General features: G+C 32.6%; 2 protein-coding genes and 1 long non-coding RNA gene across 8 annotated transcripts; 2 read left to right on the top strand and 1 right to left on the bottom strand.

The window, feature by feature from the left end:
* Positions 1–1,668: 1,668 nt before the first annotated feature.
* Positions 1,669–7,437, bottom strand: LOC111241494. The gene is made up of 3 exons (XR_002667589.1): positions 7,345–7,437; positions 4,154–4,215; positions 1,669–1,837 (listed from the first exon to the last, which is right to left on the bottom strand). It is a non-coding gene; the product is annotated as an uncharacterized LOC111241494 (long non-coding RNA).
* A 4,946-nt stretch (positions 7,438–12,383) lies between these two features.
* On the top strand, positions 12,384–14,804 carry LOC106758735 (uncharacterized protein C106.07c). 6 transcript variants are annotated; one of them, XR_002667588.1, is made up of 3 exons: positions 12,384–12,958; positions 14,018–14,101; positions 14,605–14,804. XR_002667588.1 is itself a non-coding variant. In XM_022779950.1 (2 exons), the coding sequence occupies exon 1, from the start codon at positions 12,571–12,573 to the stop codon at positions 12,946–12,948; it is 378 nt and encodes a 125-aa protein (XP_022635671.1). In that variant the 5' UTR covers positions 12,384–12,570; the 3' UTR covers positions 12,949–12,958; positions 14,605–14,804. The 6 variants fall into 6 exon arrangements, 4 of the variants coding, with proteins under 4 accessions (XP_022635671.1, XP_022635670.1, XP_014497194.1 ...); XR_002667587.1 differs by lacking the exon at positions 14,605–14,804 and adding an exon at positions 14,220–14,563; XM_022779950.1 differs by lacking the exon at positions 14,018–14,101.
* A 2,253-nt stretch (positions 14,805–17,057) lies between these two features.
* LOC106758754 (trafficking protein particle complex subunit 2-like protein) lies at positions 17,058–19,537 on the top strand. Its single transcript, XM_014641732.2, has 5 exons — positions 17,058–17,216; positions 17,326–17,422; positions 17,618–17,696; positions 17,782–17,863; positions 19,175–19,537. The coding sequence occupies exons 1-5, from the start codon at positions 17,184–17,186 to the stop codon at positions 19,313–19,315; spliced, it is 432 nt and encodes a 143-aa protein (XP_014497218.1). The 5' UTR covers positions 17,058–17,183; the 3' UTR covers positions 19,316–19,537.
* The last annotated feature ends 271 nt before the right edge of the window (positions 19,538–19,808 follow it).

Raw genomic sequence — 19,808 nt, 5'->3', positions numbered from 1 at the left:
TTTCTCTGTATTGGAGTTTGGTGGAATATGGTTGGAATTAGAAACAGTATATGTGAGTGTAGTGCTTTTTCGATCAAAAAACCCTAATTTTAAACAATTTTTAAAATGTTTTTTATAAAATGCCACGTAGAAAGTTTTTTTTAATAAAGTTACGTGTTCAAAATTATCTACGACACCCTCACAGCTAAGCTTCTGTTAAGTTGATTTAACAAATTCAATTGATTCAATTTTTGAATATTAAGAATTTAATTGGCTAATTTGGATAAAATATTTCACCCTTATATGGTAATTTATAGTTTTTTAATATATTTGGTTAAATATTATAGAAATAGATAGATTAAAATAAACTAGGAATATGAACAGGTCATATTTTAAAAATATGACATTTTTCATTAAAGGTAGCAATTTACCTTTTTAATTTTTAAAATGAAATTTTGTTTTAAAACACGACTTTAATAGTTATTTAAATAATAAAATTAAAAGTAATAATATTGGATACGACTTCATTTTTTTTTTTAAATTTTTTTCAATATATTCATTATAAATCACGTTTTAAAATACTGCTTATAAACTACTTTATTTTATTTATACTATTCGTGTTTATATTTTTTTAGTAGATCCTTTCAAATTCTGCATGGCTTGTACATTTTAGTTTTTCAATGTTGCACCGTTCGATACAATTGTTTGAGTATAATTTAATATTTCATGAATATTATATGCAGGTTTTTTTTAATCGTTATACTGATCACAAAGATTTTCTTATTTTTATTGTCAACTTTGGGATTACAATATTTTCAACCACTCTGCTAATATATTTTTTTTCAAATTTCTTAAAGTAGAGTTGATTCCTTAGATATACGAGTCACTCCATTCTCATCAATAAATAACCCTTTATTTTAAATTTTTAAACATTTAATTAGTAATTTAATATTTGTATTTAAATTTATATTGGTATATTTAATTTGTTTTATTATTTTATATTTTCTAAAATTAATTGATTTTTTAATTTTATAAAAGATTTATTTGAGATCTTGTTTTGTTTTGGTTTTTTAAAATTCATTATAATTTCAAGAATATTAAAATATATTATGCGATATGTTATTATCAAAATTTGTTATTTTTTATTTTAAAAGTATTATATACCAAAATTAGAGATATTTCAATCCAAAAATATTTAACTTTTGTCACATAATAAATATATATTTAATATATGATATTATGTAACATCCTAATTTAATAATATAAAATCACTAAAATAAGATTAAAAAATAATAACTTACAAAATGTATTTGAGATTTCTTATAGAAGACATTTAGATTTGAAATGTCACAACGCAGCAGAGAATGATTAGCATTGAACAATAAATTAAGAGAGGCGAATTCGTTCTTAATTAAAAATGTGTGGCTTTTAAAATTTCTTATTAATTTAATTTATTTAGTAAATAATAAATATAAATAGTAGAGAGAAATTTGCACAAATAAATTTTATATTGATTCGGATCTTATCAATCTTACGTCTAGTTGCTAATCTAAAACCAAATAAATTTTCCATTATCATAAGATAATTACAATCACAAAGAAAACAATTTGTAAAAGTTTATAAACCACCTCTCTTGAAACCGCAAGAGATGAATCTACACCTCCTTTGAATCTTTCGCAAAGGATGAATCACCTCCTCTGAATACGTCACGAAGGATGAACATCTTCCAGACACTTCCTCATATACACCGAGGATGAACCAGTTATTCCTCTGTCGTCGCAGTAGCACTTCAACAGCTCCATAAACAAGAGTTTCTTTAGCTGAGCAAAAGTACACAACTCTCAATGATTTCAGATATCTAGAGCACAAAGGAAGAGTTGTTGTTAATGGATGAAGAGAGCCTATTTATAGACTCAAGCAAATACTCTTCCATTTTTCGTTTCCAGCCATTTAACGCTTTTAATCAATTAATATTAGTGTTAATCGATTAAAATGACTACAACGGCTAGTTTTAACGACTAGAAAACTCCAACGATCACCTTTAATTGATTATTCTTAGGATTAATCAATTAACTAATCAATTAAAATATGTTTTAATCGATTATTCTAGTGTCTGATTGAGTTTTCAGCACCTGCAACGTTTTAATTGATTAATACTTGGTTTAATCAATTAAAACCGTGCATTTTTTATTTTGAACAGCAAATATACACTATGGAAGTACATGAAATCAAAACCTATCGAAAATCTGAGTCCTAAGCATCAAACTATAATTATTACAAAAGTTTTTTATAACAAAACAAGTCTTCAAAGGATCTTCTTGAATCTTGATATTTTTTGACTTGAATTAGACATCATCAAAACTTCATCTTCATCATTTTACTAACATGAAAAATTTTAGAAATTATATACATACATACATATATATATATATATATATATATATATATATATATATATATGTGTGTGTGTGTGTGTGTGTGTGTGTGTGTATATGTACTGCTGCTTCTCCCTCACTTCCATGAGACAACTAGAGACTTGTCCTCTCCAAGCTCACACCCATTAAGGTGATCATCGCAAAAGAGAAACTTACACAAAAATAGACAACACAAAAAGTAAGGGTAAGCTAGAATACAAAAAAAAAGTGAAATATATGAGTATTTAAACATTATACACATGATACACATTTGACACCAAACGACCAAACACTTTATGCATGACAATAATTTGACTAGATTGTCCGGACATAGAATGAATGTCGAGCTATGACGAGTTATGCACTTATGGTGGCTTCTACTGTTTTGCTAAGTCATTGTCAATGAGTTTCACCCTACTACACTCACAAGGTTAGTTTGTTCCATGCCTTGGATCATACTGAAAGTACCCAAGACTAAGACCTCCTGCTACTCTCACCACATGTGTCAATCATCTCTATGTGAGAATGAATGACCATTAGATTGTCAAGATAACCCCCAAGACTGAGTTCTCTACATTCAAACTAATGATAGTTGAAATTACACCAAGAATTCCACCTTGGAACTCACTTTCACAACTTTGAAACCCTTTGAAACCATGTACATACATCTCTTTACTTTCACATTGCACACCAACATATGTAACCTTTAATAATACTTTAAAGGATATTAAGCAACCAAACAAATAATTGGAAAACACTTAAAACATATGCATGTGAACACATATAGTTGCGCCCAGACGCCCCAGAACAACAAGGTAGCGCCCAAGCTCTAGACCTTAGCGCTCAACACCATGACAAAAGCACAACCACTAAAAACCAGACTTTAGACACTTTGCCCCCAACTTCTAAAGATCTCTATGACCCTTCAGACCTTGAGAAAACTATGAGAACACTGTTGAACTCAATTTGACACTTTAAAATCCAAATTCCCTCCTAGATGCTATCCAAATTAAATTCTACACTTTTAACTCCCATATCAATTTACCAACTGCATAACTAAGTCTAAATACACTTGTTAACAACTCCAACACCTCACTTTCCTTCCAACCATCCTACTTTCAATTTCCAACACCTAAAACCTCCAAAATGGACTAAGAAACTCAATTTATAAAGTAATTATCACTTCCATGACAAATTCTTTTCTTATATAAACCTTTAGACAAGTCCTAATTAGTATAATAACACACTTTTAACCTTCTAAAACCATTCACACCCTTTACATCAATATCTCACTACTCGAAACCTCATTTTTACACTAAAAATGCTTCAAAACTTCAACTATAAACCAACTTATTGCTACATATCATATTTCACTCACAAAAAACTTTTGACAAGTCTCAAATTACCTCATGACAGTTTCTAGACAGTTACTTTCTCACTTTAACATCTCTTTCTCAAACTCACATATCAAAGCCTCTCTATTTAGCCTTAAGACTTAAGGATTTGACCACCATTCACCCCAAACACTTGAATTCAGTTTTCAAAAACCAAAACAACTTCATCACACACAATCATAACAGTATTATACCTCACAATCACACCATTCCAACTATGCCAACATCCTACTATCAAAATCATCAATTAAACATAAATAACATACAGATAATCATAACAAATTCTCAAAAATTATCTATTATTCACAATGATACTAAATTTATAATACAAACACAAACTAAAGCAAAGGTTCTGGCTTCCCTTACCTCACAAAAAAACTGTCTAACTCTAAGAACATCCCACCTGTTGCTTTAAACACAAGAAATTTCTGAAGTAACATATGAAACATCGAAGGATAATTAGAAAGAACCCTTAAGACCAAAAATTAACCAAGAACAAAAAAAGATCAAAGAGTAAGAATTAAAAGAAAAAAGAGATAAAAACTTACTTTCTCTATTATAGAGATTGATCAGGTAACCTAATCGTTAAACAAATTATGGATGTGCTAGAATCTTTAGAAAGAAAGTAGAAAACTCTAGACAAATTGTTTCTAAAACTATGGTAAGTTTTAAAATAATAAAATTAATTTATAAAAAAAATTATTTATAATAAAATAACTTAATATTAAAATAACCGAATTTCACTATTTTAGATTATCACCATCTCTAAAATACTATTTTATAAGTGTCGCAACCGGAAAAAATCGTGACGGGACGACAATCCAAAAAAGAAAATATTTTTTGAAAAAGAGATTTTGGAGTCGCCACCATAGTTTATTCTGGAAAACTACGGAAAAACCATAAAATGATAAAGCACGGTCCACGAAAACCAAAGATTGGGTTCGGGAGTCAGTTACGTGTAGGGAAGGTATTAGCACCCTACAACGCCTGCCCGAAGGCAGTACCTTTAACCAAATGCGCAAATTTAATGTGGTTTGCAAAATGTTTAATTTCCCCTGTCGCAACCGGAATCGCGACGGGACGACGATCCAAAAAGAAAACGGGTTTGAAAAAGAGTTTTGGAGTCGTCACCATAATTTATTCTGGAAAACTACGGAAAAACCATAAAATGATAAAGCACGGTCCACGAAAACCAAAGATTAGGTTCGGGAGTCGGTTACGTGTGAGGAAGGTGTTAGCACCCCCACAACGCCTGCCCTAACGCAGTACCTTTAACTAAATACGCGGATTTGATGTGGTTTGCAAAATGTTTAATTTCCCCTAAAAATAAAACTCTAAAGAAAACAAAATATATTTTTTTTTGTTTTTTGTGCCCGACAAGGATTGACCTTGCTCCTACGTATTCTCAGTTAGACTGGGAAATCAGGGTTACGTAGTTCTTTAAAAATATTTCGAAAGTTTATTTGGAGAATTGCTTGGAAAGTTTGTTTTATATTTTTTGTTAATTTTGAGAGAAGAAGGAAAAGGTTTTTAACACAAGGCTGACGCGAATGGTCGCACGTGTGCTTAAACCTCTTAAGATATTTCTGTTATTTTTTTTAAAGAAGGAGGAAAAGGTTTTAACACAAGGCTGACGCGAATGGTCGCACGTGTGCTTAAACCTTTTAAAATATTTTTGTATTTTTTGAAAGAAGGNNGAAAANGTTTTAACACAAGGCTGACGCGAATGGTCGCACGTGTGCTTAAACCTTTTAAAATATTTTTTTGTTTTCAATATATACTTAAAAGTAGATAAATAAAATAAATGAATAAATAATTAAATGAAAATAAAAAGTAGAAACAAAAATAAAATAAAAAGTTAAATGATAAGATGAAAGAAAAGAAAGAAAAAAAAAATAATAATAATAATAATAAATAAATAAAAAAGAAAAGGGGTGCCTAAATCATTTTTCCCTTAAAAAAAACGAACTGGGCCTAAGTCCAAGGGGAAAGGGAGTGTGAATGTGAAACTAGGAGGCTGCAAAGAGGTAAAAGGTTTTGTAGAGTCAGCATGGGCTTAAGCCCCAAACAGAAAGGGTGTGTGAATGGAAGCTGGGGGTGTGCGGAAAGGTTTTTATATTTTTTAATAATTAAAAGAAAAGTTAAGAAAAGAAAAGGTCCAGATCCGGCCCAAGGCTTTTGCAAGCCTTTCCCCCAAATTCAGACACAACAGGGGTCTGCCAATATTGCTCTCATTCCACCATTCAGAAAAACCTAGAGACTTGGCCTCTCCTCCTTTGAGCGAAACACCCAGTAGCGCCCACTTCCACTGTTCAAGCCTTTCGACCTTTTCCGGCCACCGTGTGTTGCAGCCACAGCGTCGCCACCGACAATGCTCGTCGCCGGAGTCGTCGCCGGCCACAGTGCCAGCCGGAGTCGTCGTCGGCCATGGCGCCAGGTTCTTCCTTCTCTCCTTCATTTCGCGCACGACCGGCCCAATCTCTGAGATCTTGTCGTTCCCGTCGCCTTCACTGAAACTGGCCGCAGCCGCCTCTGGGTCACGAACTAGGGTCGCGCCGGCGACGCGACTCGCTGCCGGAGCTATCGTCACTCAATCCAAGGTGTCGCCGGCGACACCAACCATCAACAAGATCAACCGCGCGAGGGAGGGAAGAACCACTGCTTCCCTGAGTCTAGTCTTCACCACCATGAACGAATCCAACCATCGTCGTCAGTCGTGATCACCGCCACCTGATGGGTCATCTTCTTCCTCGATCGCAACTTTCGTTGGGTCAGCTTCTCCTGGCCATTCCAGCGACCTCAGTAGACAGCCTTGCTGCGGCACAGTCTCACCGGAGTCGCGGTCTTCACCGGTGCCCCCTAACGTCGCATTTGTTCATCTCCATTCAAGGGCTCTCTACTCCTCTCTCAAACGTCAAACGTCCTCAGCAACGCTCACCGCCGGCACTCATTGATTAGTTGTTTTTTATTGTTTGATGTTTTGGTTTACCGATACTGGAAAATATGAGTATATATTGTGCTTGAGTTGGGATGAAACTAATGGGTGAATGGAGGTTGAACAGGTGACGATGAACGGACTAGTTTTGTTGTTTTATTTCTTTTTCTATTGTGTTTTTTCCGGCGAGTATCTAGCTTAGTACTTCAATCTCATTGTTGCTGATTGGAGATGGACAAAGGCATGGAGGGTATAGTTTCATTGTCTGGTTTGGTTTGTGCAGTTGTAATTGATTAAGGGTTATTGGATTATTTCTTTCTTCTTGCAGGAAAAAGGCATTGGGATTTCAATAGTATAACTCAAGATTGATGATGGTAATGGGATTGTGTATGGGGAACATTAGTTTGCAGGTTTGGGTTATGTAGAGAGGGCACTGGTTTCGTGATTGTTGAAGGCGATGGCGCGTGCTTATGTTATTAGCATGAATAATAAATAATGTGCAGAAGCAAATTACACATTCAAGCAGACAAAATCAAATTGCATGTTCAAACAGACCAAGACAGGCATTGCCAAATCAAAACCAGCTGACATTTAAACTTGGAAGCGACGAAGGAGAACTTACCTTCGCAGCTGCACAGACTTTTTCTTTCGGTTTCGTTCTCTTTGCCCTTTTGATTGAGATCTTGTGCTCTTGTTGTGATGATTGATGATGGGGTGAGTAAAAGGTCAAGGGTTGTGTGAGAGATGGATGATGTGTGATGTTGGACGTGATGAGTGATTCATGCCCTTGAAGATATGGTCCTCGGTGTTAGAGGTATTTTTCTTTTTTATCTGTGAATCCAGGAAGTTGCTTCCCAGTTCTTTTTGTTCTGTTTTTTTTTGTCGTAAGAACTTGAATGGTACCAAGTATCCCCCCTGCTGGTTAAGGTCCTTTTTTATTTACTGTGATCAAGCTCCATTCAAAAACCAAACCACAACCCCTGCGTCCTGTGAACTCAGACACAATCTTCTGACTTGGGATTTTCTCTTTGTTTTTTTTCTTAGTTAGTGTTTAAATTTGATCAGATGGTAAAAGCCATTGAGATATCTTTACTCCTTTGGTGTATGGCACAACTTTGCATAGAGATTTTTAGCAAGAGTCAAACAATTGTTTTTTTCATGGGCATTGTATAAGCCATTTCGAGCTTTCCTCTGATGCCGGTGTTGATCTGTGTTGCAGGAAAAACAAAAAGGCAAGAAAGAAGAGTTGACTCTGTGATTTTGTTTTCGTTTTCCTTTTTCTTTTTTCGTCTTTTTTCTTTTTCTTTTCTTTTTTTTTTTTTTTCTCATAAAAATTTTCTTTTCTCATAAAAATTAAAGGAAAGGTAAAAATAACAAAAAGAAAATTAACGCAAAATAAAATCAATAACTATAAATCATCAAAAAAGTAAAATAAAAAGTAAAAAATAGAATTAAAATAAAAAACTAATATAAAAAATGAAAACAAATAAAGATAAACATTTAAAAATAAATAAAAATTAGATAATATAACAAAAACAAAACAATTAAAAGAAACAAGATAAAAATAAAAATAAAAATAATATTTTGTGTTACTCGGACGAAATATAAAAATAAAAATAATATTTTGTGTTACTCGGACGAAATTGGGTGTTGACATCCCCTAAAAATTAAAACTATAAAGAAAACAAAATATTTTTTTGTGTTTTTTGTGCCCGACAAGGATTGACCTTGCTCCTACTTATTCTCAGTTGGATTGAGAAATCAGGGTTACGTAGTTCTTTGAATCGTTTGGAAAATTTGTTTGAGAAATTTGTTTGAAAAAAAAGATTTGAAATTTTTTTGGATTTTTGGAAAGTGAACCTGACAAGGACTAGCCTTGCTCCTACGTATCTCCACTTTTGAAGATGTTTGTGAAGATGTTTTTTAGTTTTTTGAAGATTTTATATTTTTTTGGTATTTTTATAGAAAAAAGGAAAAGGTTTTCAGCACAAGGCCGACAGAATGGTCGCACGTGTGCTTTAACCTTTTAAAATAAATTTTTGCTAATTTTTTGAAAGAAGAAGAAAAAGGTTTTCAGCACAAGGCTGACAGAATGGTCGCATGTGTGCTTGAACCTTTTAAAATAACTTTTTGTTAATTTTTTAAAGAGGAAGAAAAAGTTTTTTAGCACAAGACAGACAGAATGGTCGCACTTGCGCTTAAACCCTTTAAAACAATTTATGATTTTTTAAAGAGGAAGGAAAAAGGTTTTTAGCACAAGGCAGACAGAATGGTCGCACTTGTGCTTGAACCCTTTAAAACAATTTATGATTTTTTAAAGAGGAAAAAGGTTTTTAGCACAAACCATGAGAGGGGGAAAGAGTCGTCGTCCCTCACGCCGGACCGCTATCTTGCCTCCTTCTTCTTCGCGTGCGAGCTCTCTCCCTCCTCCGTAGAATATCGGCGGCTCGAACAGGGACGCCACCGGCACCATGAATCACGGCCAAAGAGGCCGCTGTCCGTCACACCCAACCACTGCTTCTCGGGCCACGAGCAAAAACCAACCACCGTCGTCCAGCTGGCCACCGTTGTCCTCGCTGGAATTCGCTTCCACATCAGCGCCGCCGGCAGCACTTTCCTCCTCCTCCTCTATTCGAGAGCGCTTCTCCTCCAACACCATCGCCGGAGTCAAAGACGAAAGAACCTTTCCTTCTCTTCTTCTCATTTCGTTTTGAAGGCCATTTTTTTTAGTTAACATGTTACAGTGTAACAGCATTAAGAGGGGGCTAATTTGATAAGTAACATGTTTGGTGTTGAGGTCATGGAACTCGAAATCAGATTAGGGGCAAGGGTATTTGACACTTTGTTTTGGTGTGTTTGGTTTTGTGCGTGTGTGTTGATGAGGTGATGGGGGTTAGATGGTTGAGGTGGTTGTGGGTTCTGGTAGATGTTTCTGAGTGCGTGAATGGTGGCATGAGGATGATTGTTGTTTTTCAATGAGGAAGCTGGAAAAATGATGAGTAAGGTTGAGAAAAATGGGTTGGTTCAGAGGGTGAAGGAGAGGAGTTAAGAGTAGTGAGGTCTGTCCGTTGAGGTGGTTATGGGTGGTCCGTGTGGTGTGAGTGTTTTTTTTTGGCAGAGGAGGTAGTGAGTGAGTGTTTTTTATGTTTCCTTCAAGTGTTGGACCGAATGGAAGGGAAGGGAAGGTGATGGATGGGGGTAAGACCGATCAAAGGTAAAAAGGGATGAGAAGGTCCTGAACAACAAGGGTCTTGCTCCTGAGGGGAGCGTTTTCAAGGTTGGAAAGATGTTGCAGAAGAAGCATAAGAATGAAGAACAAAATAAGCTTGACAATGCTGAAGCTTCATTTGCGAGTATTTTTTTTAGACTCAATCAGGTGGGAAATGAGAATCCTAGTGTGAAAGTAACAAGAAGCACGATAACCTCCTTTATCGAAGCTAAGAATGCTAAAATGCAGAATATGGAGTCTATTCTACTTCTAGTGGCCGATATTGAGAATGGAGAGCCGTCAACATGGGAGGTGATAAGTGAAGGGATGAACAGGAATTTGCAGCAAAATAACAATAATAGAACATATTGAATACATGGATATCAACTCACAATCATCGTAACAAGCCATTGATTAGACTGGGACAGGAGACTTACCTTGGTGTTGAAGTCTCTTGGTGACGAAGTCTCGTGGTGTCGAACTCTCTCTGTAATCACCCCCGACCTCTCTCGATATTCCCTTGCTTTCCTCCCTGAAGAAAAGTTCTTTTCTCCTTTCTCGGTGCTCTTGCTGTATTATCTGGTGACTTGGTATTTTGCTTGTGATTGAATGATTAATGTTGTTTATGCTCTCCCCCTCAGCCTTTTTGTTGCTTGCTCTTTTTTCTCTTTTCTTTTTAAAATTCCCTCTACAACTTTAACCGTTTCTTCTGCAAATTCCCAAACCAAAATCGCTTGCCACACCAAAATCGCCTGCCACATACCAAAACCGCAACCGCAATTTGTCTGTGCTTCCTCCAGACCAACTTGTCGTTGTCGTTACGCACACATATTTTATTTTATTTTTTTTATATTTTTTTTCTTTTATTTTTTCCACTAAAGACAAGATAGAGAATTTTCAATCTTTTCCCTTTTTGTTTTTGTCATTTTTTCTGAACTAAATTAGTTAATGCCTAACTAATATGGATTTGTGTTTGATTATGCTAGTTATATTAAAACAAATTATATTAAAACAAAACTTAAGAAAAACACAAAGATTAATAAACAAAAAAATAAAAAAGAAATAAAAAGAAATAAGAATAATAAATAACATAAGGAGATAAATAACATAGAAATAAACTAAAATAAAAGAAATAAAAATAAAATTAGAGAATAAAGTAAAATAAGAGAAGAAATTAAGATAAAAAAAACTAGTCCAGACGAAATTTGGTATTGACAATAAGGTTTTCCATTTCAAAACAAACAATTTAATAAAATAATTATATATTAAACTTTATTATAAAAATAATTCTAGTACAAAAATCATATTTTATGACGTACAAAAACGAACTATGACGTACATTGTTTTGTACGTTATAATAGGTCTACACATTCATTTTATGACGTAGCAAAAATTTACTAAATACAAGTTACGTAAATTTTTACTACGTCATAAAATGAATGTGTAGACATATTATAACGTACAAAACTATATACGTCATAGTTTGTTTTTGTACATCATAAAATATGATTTTTTGTACTAGTATCAATTAAAAAATAAATATAAAAATTAAAACAAATAAAAACTAAATATAAAAATTCAATTATTAATTAAATAATTTTCTTTTATATTAAACAAAATCTATAAGAGAAAAATTTGTTAAAACCAATTTATTTTAGACTTGTTCATCATTATTTCTTGCTCATCACTATTTTATACTTGTTCATTACTATTTCTTGTCCGACTTGTAGTTCATGGTTACTCCAATCAAAACAAAATAGATTAGATTTTTTAACATTTAATAAAATCAATTCAATACAATTTTGTCTTGGGTGATATATATTTTTCTTCTAATTTAATACTTTATTCCATTACTACCATAATATAAAAATACCAACAAGTCCTTATGAAAATATCCCGAATTATATATATATATATATATATATATATATATATATATATATATATATATATATATATAAATATAAATATAAAGTAGACTTAAAAAAAGTTTTAAAACTAAATTTTTTTAAAAATTAAAATTTAATTCACCTAATTTAGTTTTAATCAATTTAATATAAATTGGAATAAAGTATGATAATAAAAAGAATTATTGAATAACATAAAATTCTTCTAATAATTCAGTAATAAGTTAAGTTTGTCCTAAAGTAAGTATGAGTGTGTATTTATCATACCTATATATAACTGAAATTCTCCTTCTCTGATATACTTTTTTAAAATTTTATCTATTTTAAACTAAATTTTTATTTTCTAAATGATTACTAATTTTAATTTACTTATTTTTAAGTTAAAATAATTATTTTATAATTTTAGTATTTTAAATCATTATTTATTTTAATTATTGAATTAATTATGTAGAAGACACATGCATTTCCACGTGTAAAGAAATATTCCTATTTTGAAACGGTGTCGTAATGCTGGTTAGTTACCATTAGAAGTTTAAAACCCTAAGTCACTCACCGAAGAGAAGCCACCGCCTTCTTCACCGCCACCATTCCTATTCTAGCTAAAATTCTCCATTGTTCTCGTTCTCTCACTCTCTCTCTGTCTATCTCTCTCGCATACACACACAAAACACGGCGCTATCTTCAGTGGAACAACGTTGCATCAATTTCAAAGAAGTAAAACCACACTGAAACAATGGCTGGTGGTCGATTCCGCGAACTGATGAAGAAATATGGCAAAGTGGCTCTCGGCGTTCACCTGAGCGTTTCCACAGTTTCCATCGCCAGTCTATACGTTGCCATAAAGAACAACGTCGACGTCGAAGCCATCCTCGAGAAGTTCCACATGGGTGCCGTCTCCGACCAGAAAAATCCTAACTCTACCGACGAAGACGTCTCTCAACCTTCTAAGAACCGGACGGCGCAGCTCGCCGCCTCCGCCGGTGGAGCCTTCACGCTTGCTATCCTCTGCAACAAGGCGCTTTTCCCCGTGCGCGTTCCCATAACCGTCGCGCTCACTCCCCCAATCGCAAGGTTCCTGGCGCGGAGGAACATCGTCAAGAGCGGTGTGTGACCTAGATTCGGTGCGTGATGTATTCTTCTTTCTTGTGACTTGGATCGTGAGATTATATTTATATTTGTATACCTTGTTGCAAGGATGGGTTTTTTTGAGACCTGAAAGTGGAATAACAAAAGGGTTTTACTTTTCTAAGAACTAGTTTTTCTGCTTAATAAAGGTTCTGGTATATACTTAGTTTAATTCATCGGGTTGGTTTGAGTAATCGAGTGGACAAAACTTACGTGCAATTCTAAAAGGTCATTTTGATATTGTTCTATCATCAGAATGGGAGTGTCAGTTGGAAAGAAATACACACAAAAAATAAGTGTGATGATTTTGAGTGATAGAACAATATCAAAATCATACACTCTCCTTATGTAAAACGTAAGCGAATCTCTCCTCAACTTAAGTACTAGAGAGGATACACTCTCCTTATGTAAAACTTTTATTGTGCAACTCAATGCAAACTTTTATGATGCAAATTTCCATTGATGTTAGAGGTTATCGCCAAAGGCACTTACAAAATTTCGTCTATGTTTTATCCTTTCAAGTTCTTTTAATTGGTTGCAATTACGTTTTGATATTTTGTAACAATGAGAATGATGAGGCATGTAACTTGTCTCTAGTTCGTTTTCATGGTTTTAGAAGTAAAATTGGAATAAGGAATAAAATTTTGAATTAATGAATTTGCTTTTCCACATACCATTGTTTCAGGTAAATAGAAAGGGAAGAAAGGGAAAAGAAGTAGATGGGATAGAAATTCCAAATTAGTGTATAGGCTTAGGTTTATTTGTGATGAGAGCTGGATATATGGTGATTTTGTATCCCAAGAATCTGGATAGTTTAGTGGACATGATTATAAAGATTATTTGATTGCTACTTGATTAACCCTAAAAGTAATGTATTTTGAGTTTAAACTGTTGCATTGTGTCCTGCTTTATTTTGGACTGAGATGGTCTAAAGTTATCTATTGATGGTACTTTCGTATTAGAAATGAGTAGTTCTTGCACTCTTAGTCCATATGGAGTAAGAAATTTCCCGCGATGCCGACTAATTGATATATCCTATCTTTGATTGAACTCAGCATATCCAATCCTTGGGTGAATGTGGAGTTTATCAGGGTGACCTTTAGGTGATTGAAATTGAGATACGTCAAATGGTGTATACAGTAAGAATGTTCTTCTTGTCCTGAAATCATATGCTCATTTCAATTTAGCCAACAATAAGTATCCTCAATTGTTAAGATGATCATAATGTCTTGAAACCTTGTCATGTTTTATTTGAAGGTATATCTATGGTGCAATTGTTCCTTGTTAACAAAACCTTGGTATGATGGTTTCATGAAAAGCTGATTTGCCAAATCTCTGAACTATTTTGATTGACTGAAAATATGCTATGGTCTCCATCTTCTGTTGGATCATATTCTCAGATGACAACTCACCTCTGTAACACACATAAAACAAACACTTCATCTCATCAACACGAGCCAATTGTTTAACTTCCTTGGGCAGAAAATTGTTTAATATTATGTCATATTAGGGCCTTAGGAGCCATATTTTTGGGTTTGGGGGCGGGTTGTGAAGGACTTAGCTAAAGCATTCAGCACAAGTTTGAGTTGATTTTATTTTTCCATTAGCAACTTTATTTGATTGTATTCCTCTGTGCTTTCAGGGGAAAAATGACCTAGCTACAGTAATTCATTCTAACATAAAACTTTATATTCTCATTCAAGTGGGGGGTTATGATACGACTCGAGATTTCAGATGCTTTGAAGATTTAGAGTAGCATTGAATCCAAGTTGAAGTTTCATAAAAAAAAAAAAAAAGGACTGGAAGGATGTTGAAGAGTCTTTAATAAATTGGATTTTTCAATTTAAGATAAAGTATAGTAAAATGTCTAAACTCCTTGATTTTTTATTTGCTTAGTTTGTCCAGATTGAGTATGCTATTTATTAATTATAAACTCCAACTGCTCAGAGGTGTGTTTATAACCTATCTCGTTTAAGTTAGCCTCATTACCTTTGTGGCACTTTTTATTAATTCAATCCAATGTATATTTTATAATTAAAAAAATAAAAAATTAAGTATTAATAATACAACTTAATTTAATAAATAACCTTTCTCTAACACAATATTATATATGTTATATGTATATTGCCATAATTTATCTTTAAGATATACTACAAAGCATAGCTTTATTTTTGTTGTATATTTTTTAAATATATAATTGAATTATATATTAAAATCAATATCATATTAGGAAGTAATGTTCTGGGCATGGGTAGTTATATGATCGTTTTAGTTTAATTAATAATTTTGAATAAATATGCTAACTATTCGAGAAGAGAATTATTATTTATAATGATCCTAAAATTGTGTGTTAGAAATTGTAAATTGTCAGGTCTTAAGATCTTAAGTTCAGTTTTAAATGATTGAACCTATTGAAGCAAATTCATATAAAACTAATTTAAGTTACAAATTTGAACTAATCTAATTGGTTTGGATTATCATATTAGTTGGGTTTACTGAAACCGATGAACAATCCTATAAACTAATATAAAATAAATTATAACATTTTTATTCATAAACAAAATATAGTCACACACTATATGTTTACGGGTTCGCCCATACATGGCTTTTTTACCAATAGATTTTTTTCAAAATTATTAATCTGGATTTCTAAAAAAAAAAATTACCAAGCAGGTTAAGTCATGTTATATAAACACGATTTTGTTGCGATTTTATTTTTTAAGAAATCTTCACATTCGTAGGCAAGGACAACTTTGTTTTATAAGGGTGGAATCATCAAAATACGACATTTTACATAAATTAAATTTTGAATTGAAGTCGTCAAATCAGATAATTTTAATATTATTGAATTTAAACTGGAGTTATTATTTTATTCACAGTTTTAATGTAATTGATTTTAAACTAAAATCATTCTAATTATTTAATGTAATTGATTGTAATTTTAGTATAAATGATGATTTTAATTCAAATTTAATTATATTGAAATTGCCATATATGATAATGATAATAATGACTTCAGTTCAAAATTTTAATTCATACTAAAATTGTCATATACTTTGATCACTTAACGGTGATAATTTTTTTAAAAAGAAATCTAAAGTGGTAATTTTTAATCTAATTTTATTCAAAATTCCTATATTCCTAAACATGTTCTACACACTCATTCTCGATCTGAAGAGAATTCGATGTTTTTTAACTTTAATTATTTCTAATTAATACTTTATTGTCAAATTATATGTTCATAATATTAACACATTTTCTTAATTCTTGAATTGATTGTGAAGGTTTGATAAAAAAAAACTATATTAAAATAGTATTGTACAAAATTTGGTATTTTTGTTTTTCATTGTAAACTAACATACATATTTAACAAATAACAATAGAGATCAAATCAATGAATCTAAATCTTATAATTTTTTATTTTGAAGACTTTATTTAATTTCAAGACTTATTTTCAGTTAAGTTATTATTATTATTTTATTAACTATTTAATTTTATTTTTAATTGAATTTTTATTGTTTATTTTCTTTTATTAATTGGATGATGGGATCTTATATTATTGGTGCATCTTACTTGTCTTTGTATAACAAAAGAAGGTTTGGAGTTATGTAAGTAATATAAGAATAGTACTGTGATAAATGCGGAATGATAATTTATTTTTATTATTTTCATAAAAAATACCTTATATAATGATGTCGTTATTCTTTTATTATTTTGCGACATCATCACCTATAACAAAAGAATGAATGTCTATATAATAAAAGTATAAGATTAAGCTAAATATTTATGTTCACATATTTTAATAAATTCATATAGTTTTATATGATAATTTATATAAACAATAATTATATAATTTATTCATAATTTCTTTAATGACATGAAGACCTATCCTTGCATCAGCGACTTGAAATATTTATTTTCACATTTTTGCAATCTTGGAGAAAAAACATGAATATTTGTGGAAAAATCTTTTCTTGTTCTTTCTAACTAAGTGAAAATTTTCATACATACACTTTCTATTTATAAATAAATATGTAAACATTTGGTAAAAATTCAAATAAAAAATTTAATAACAAAATTTAAACGTGTAGTTTAATTCCACTAGACCCGTGCACACCAGAACACTTCTTCCAAACCTTTTCCTTCAGTTCACTGATTGGGTGGGTGCAACGAAAACCGGGTAGATTCTGATCGGCCTTCGGCACACCGCCGGAGTACAACATGATCGTCTGCGTTGCCGTCGTCGGTCACCAGGTGAGTGCCATTCACCTTTCTATACCCGATTTCAATTTCTCCGGCGAAAATTCCGGTTTTCCGATCTCCGATCTGAACTCAAACTCTTCTTTCCTATGAAATCGTGCAGAACAATCCGCTATACATACAGAGTTTCACCGAGGCCGATGATGCTCTCAAGCTCCACCACATCGTCCATTGCTCGCTGGATGTGGTCGACGAGCGAGGTGCGTTTCGTTTACTCTGTACTGGAGATCCCTAAGTTTTTATTTGAGATTTCGTAAATTTTAATTTATCTGTAATGTTTTGTTTTTAAGCAAATGGTCGGGGTTTTGAGATCTTTAAGCCTGGAGATAATCAGTAAGAGCCTCCAGTTTTATGTGGAACTCTGAATCTGATGTAATGTGTTGTTTACTTGGCAGTGAACAATCCTAAAAGGTCTGGGCCTATGCTCAATGAGACGTTTCTTGGACTGCTTTATCCCATCGAGAATTACAAAGTGTGAGTGCATTTGTTTTCTGTTAGAGTTTTGTTTGATTCATGCTTAATCCAACAAATGAAAAGTTTGTGGGTACGAGATTTGCAGCTATGGATATCTAACTAATACGAAGGTGAAGTTTATATTGGTGACCACTGATCTGGATGTTAAAGATGCGGATGTAAGAAATGTGAGTATGAAATTTCTTTTCATTTCTTCGGTGTAATTTCCTTTGTCTTACTGGGAGTAGATAATTCGTGATGAATAGTTCTCTTAGCAATGGTATTTAGGATATATGGAAGTAAATACCGATGGGTGGTACTAGTAGTACTTTGATCATTATATTGTGGTCGAAAGATATTGGATATCTTGTCTGTCATGTGATTTGACTGTTGATACCAATTACTTTTTATGAGTTGGAGCACATATAAATTCTGACAAAGGAAATGCTGATGCTTCTTGATCATGATCAGTAAATGGTATTGTGATGTTTGAAATGTGTAGTTGCTATACTATTTTAGAATCTGGTCTTGTTTGGCACAGTTATTAAAGTGGGTTACAGGAAATAGAAAGGGTGGCAGTGGATTATTAACCCTTAGTGGTGATGAGGGAAAGTGCGAGGGAGGACCTTAGTTATCTTAAAAGTAACCAGTTAACCTGCATGGCTGCACCCATGACAGGCTGGTAGGATTAGGAAGGTAAGGGAGGGAATCAGGTAGAATATAAAGGGAGGCTGGGAGATAGTAGAGGTAAGAAACACTAGGGTGAGGTATTACTGGTTTACGTATATTTTTTTCTCTTTCACTATTTCTATAACTCTGCACAGCTACGTGAATGAATTTAAATTTAATATTGAGTGCAATACTGCCATATATCATATAGAAGTAATGCAGTGTGTTGAGGTGAGAGACTACCGTGTTTTCTTATAGGTTCTTTTTCATGGCTTAGCTTTGATGGACTCCACATCTTCAAGGGATTTCATTGTTGAACTGAGAAATGCAAAGGGATTTGTACATTCTTTTGCTGATGGATTTTTCTTGTTTCGTTGTACTTTGTTCTTTTCGACATCCTTCTGTTTACTAACATTTTTTGTTTTATAAAAAATTAAAAAAACTTGAATTACTTGTTTTAATTGTTGACAGGGATGTTTCACTTAGGAATGCGATGTTTTCGTGATTCCCTGCTGTCATTTTCTCCGTTACGAAGTAGTTTATTTTGTTTATGACTTTTGCAGTCTACATTTAAGATCCTTATATTGTTTTCCTTCTTTAAGTTGCTTAAAATTTTACAATTTTAAGTGCCACTATGTTTTTCATGTGCATTTTCTTGTTAATTGTAAACTGACGGGTAATATTTATGGTTGTAGGAGATAGAAATACATGAATTTAGCTACTATCTTTTCATTGTCTCGTTACTCAGAAATATGACTCGTATGGATGAAATATTATTCTATTTGATGTTATTTTCTTGTTAACTTCTGGTGGATTGAATTTCTGTACAGTTTTTTAGGAGGTTCCATGCCGCATATGTAGATGCAGTTTCAAACCCATTCCACGTGCCAGGCAAAAAGATAACCTCCAAAACATTCGCAGAAAGAGTGAGCACAATTGTCAAGTCATTTGGCTTCAGTTCTGCTGGATGAACATTTTCAACTGGTGCGAGTTACGATGCTTTGTCTATATCTGGCACAAAACTTTTCTTTCTTATTCTAAGTTCTTGCCTTGTAGTTTTAGCATTGGTAAAATGTTTAGAGTTAGGAACATTTTCAACAACATTATAATTTCAAATTTGAAACCATTGCATTTGATTTTACACAAATTTGAGCTTTTAATATTTATTCATATGATTGAACGTAATTCTGTTATTTTACACAAGTTTATCTTTATTTGAGTCTTCTATTTTTATTATCGGTCAATGAATTAAATCATTTATTCTGACATTCTTTTATTCTTTATTACTTGTAATTCTAAATCATATTAAATATTATGAGACAATAACTTTTTAAAATGTCAGTAGTATAAATATTACTTACTTTTGTCCAAAGCACACAACTTAATTATAAGTGAGATCAACGTCTTTATACATAGGGATTGGAATTTTTTATCATTGAAAGTGTTGAGCTGTTTAGGTTCCTA

Source organism: Vigna radiata, chromosome 4, assembly GCF_000741045.1.
Source record: "Vigna radiata var. radiata cultivar VC1973A chromosome 4, Vradiata_ver6, whole genome shotgun sequence".
Taxonomy (NCBI): Eukaryota; Viridiplantae; Streptophyta; class Magnoliopsida; order Fabales; family Fabaceae; genus Vigna; species Vigna radiata.
The sequence above is the reverse complement of the archived record's forward strand: the minus strand, read 5'-3'. Positions and strand labels throughout refer to the sequence as shown.

Excerpts from the sequence above, each read along its gene's own strand:
- LOC106758754 (XM_014641732.2), top strand. The coding sequence starts at position 17,184 with ATGATCGTCTGCGTTGCCGTCGTCGGTCACCAG. Across the intron at positions 17,423-17,617 it reads GGATGTGGTCGACGAGCGAG|TGAACAATCCTAAAAGGTCT; the intron begins GTGCGTTTCGTT and ends TTTACTTGGCAG. Across the intron at positions 17,864-19,174 it reads AAGATGCGGATGTAAGAAAT|TTTTTTAGGAGGTTCCATGC; the intron begins GTGAGTATGAAA and ends ATTTCTGTACAG.
- LOC106758735 (XM_022779950.1), top strand. The coding sequence starts at position 12,571 with ATGGCTGGTGGTCGATTCCGCGAACTGATGAAGAAATATGGCAAAGTG.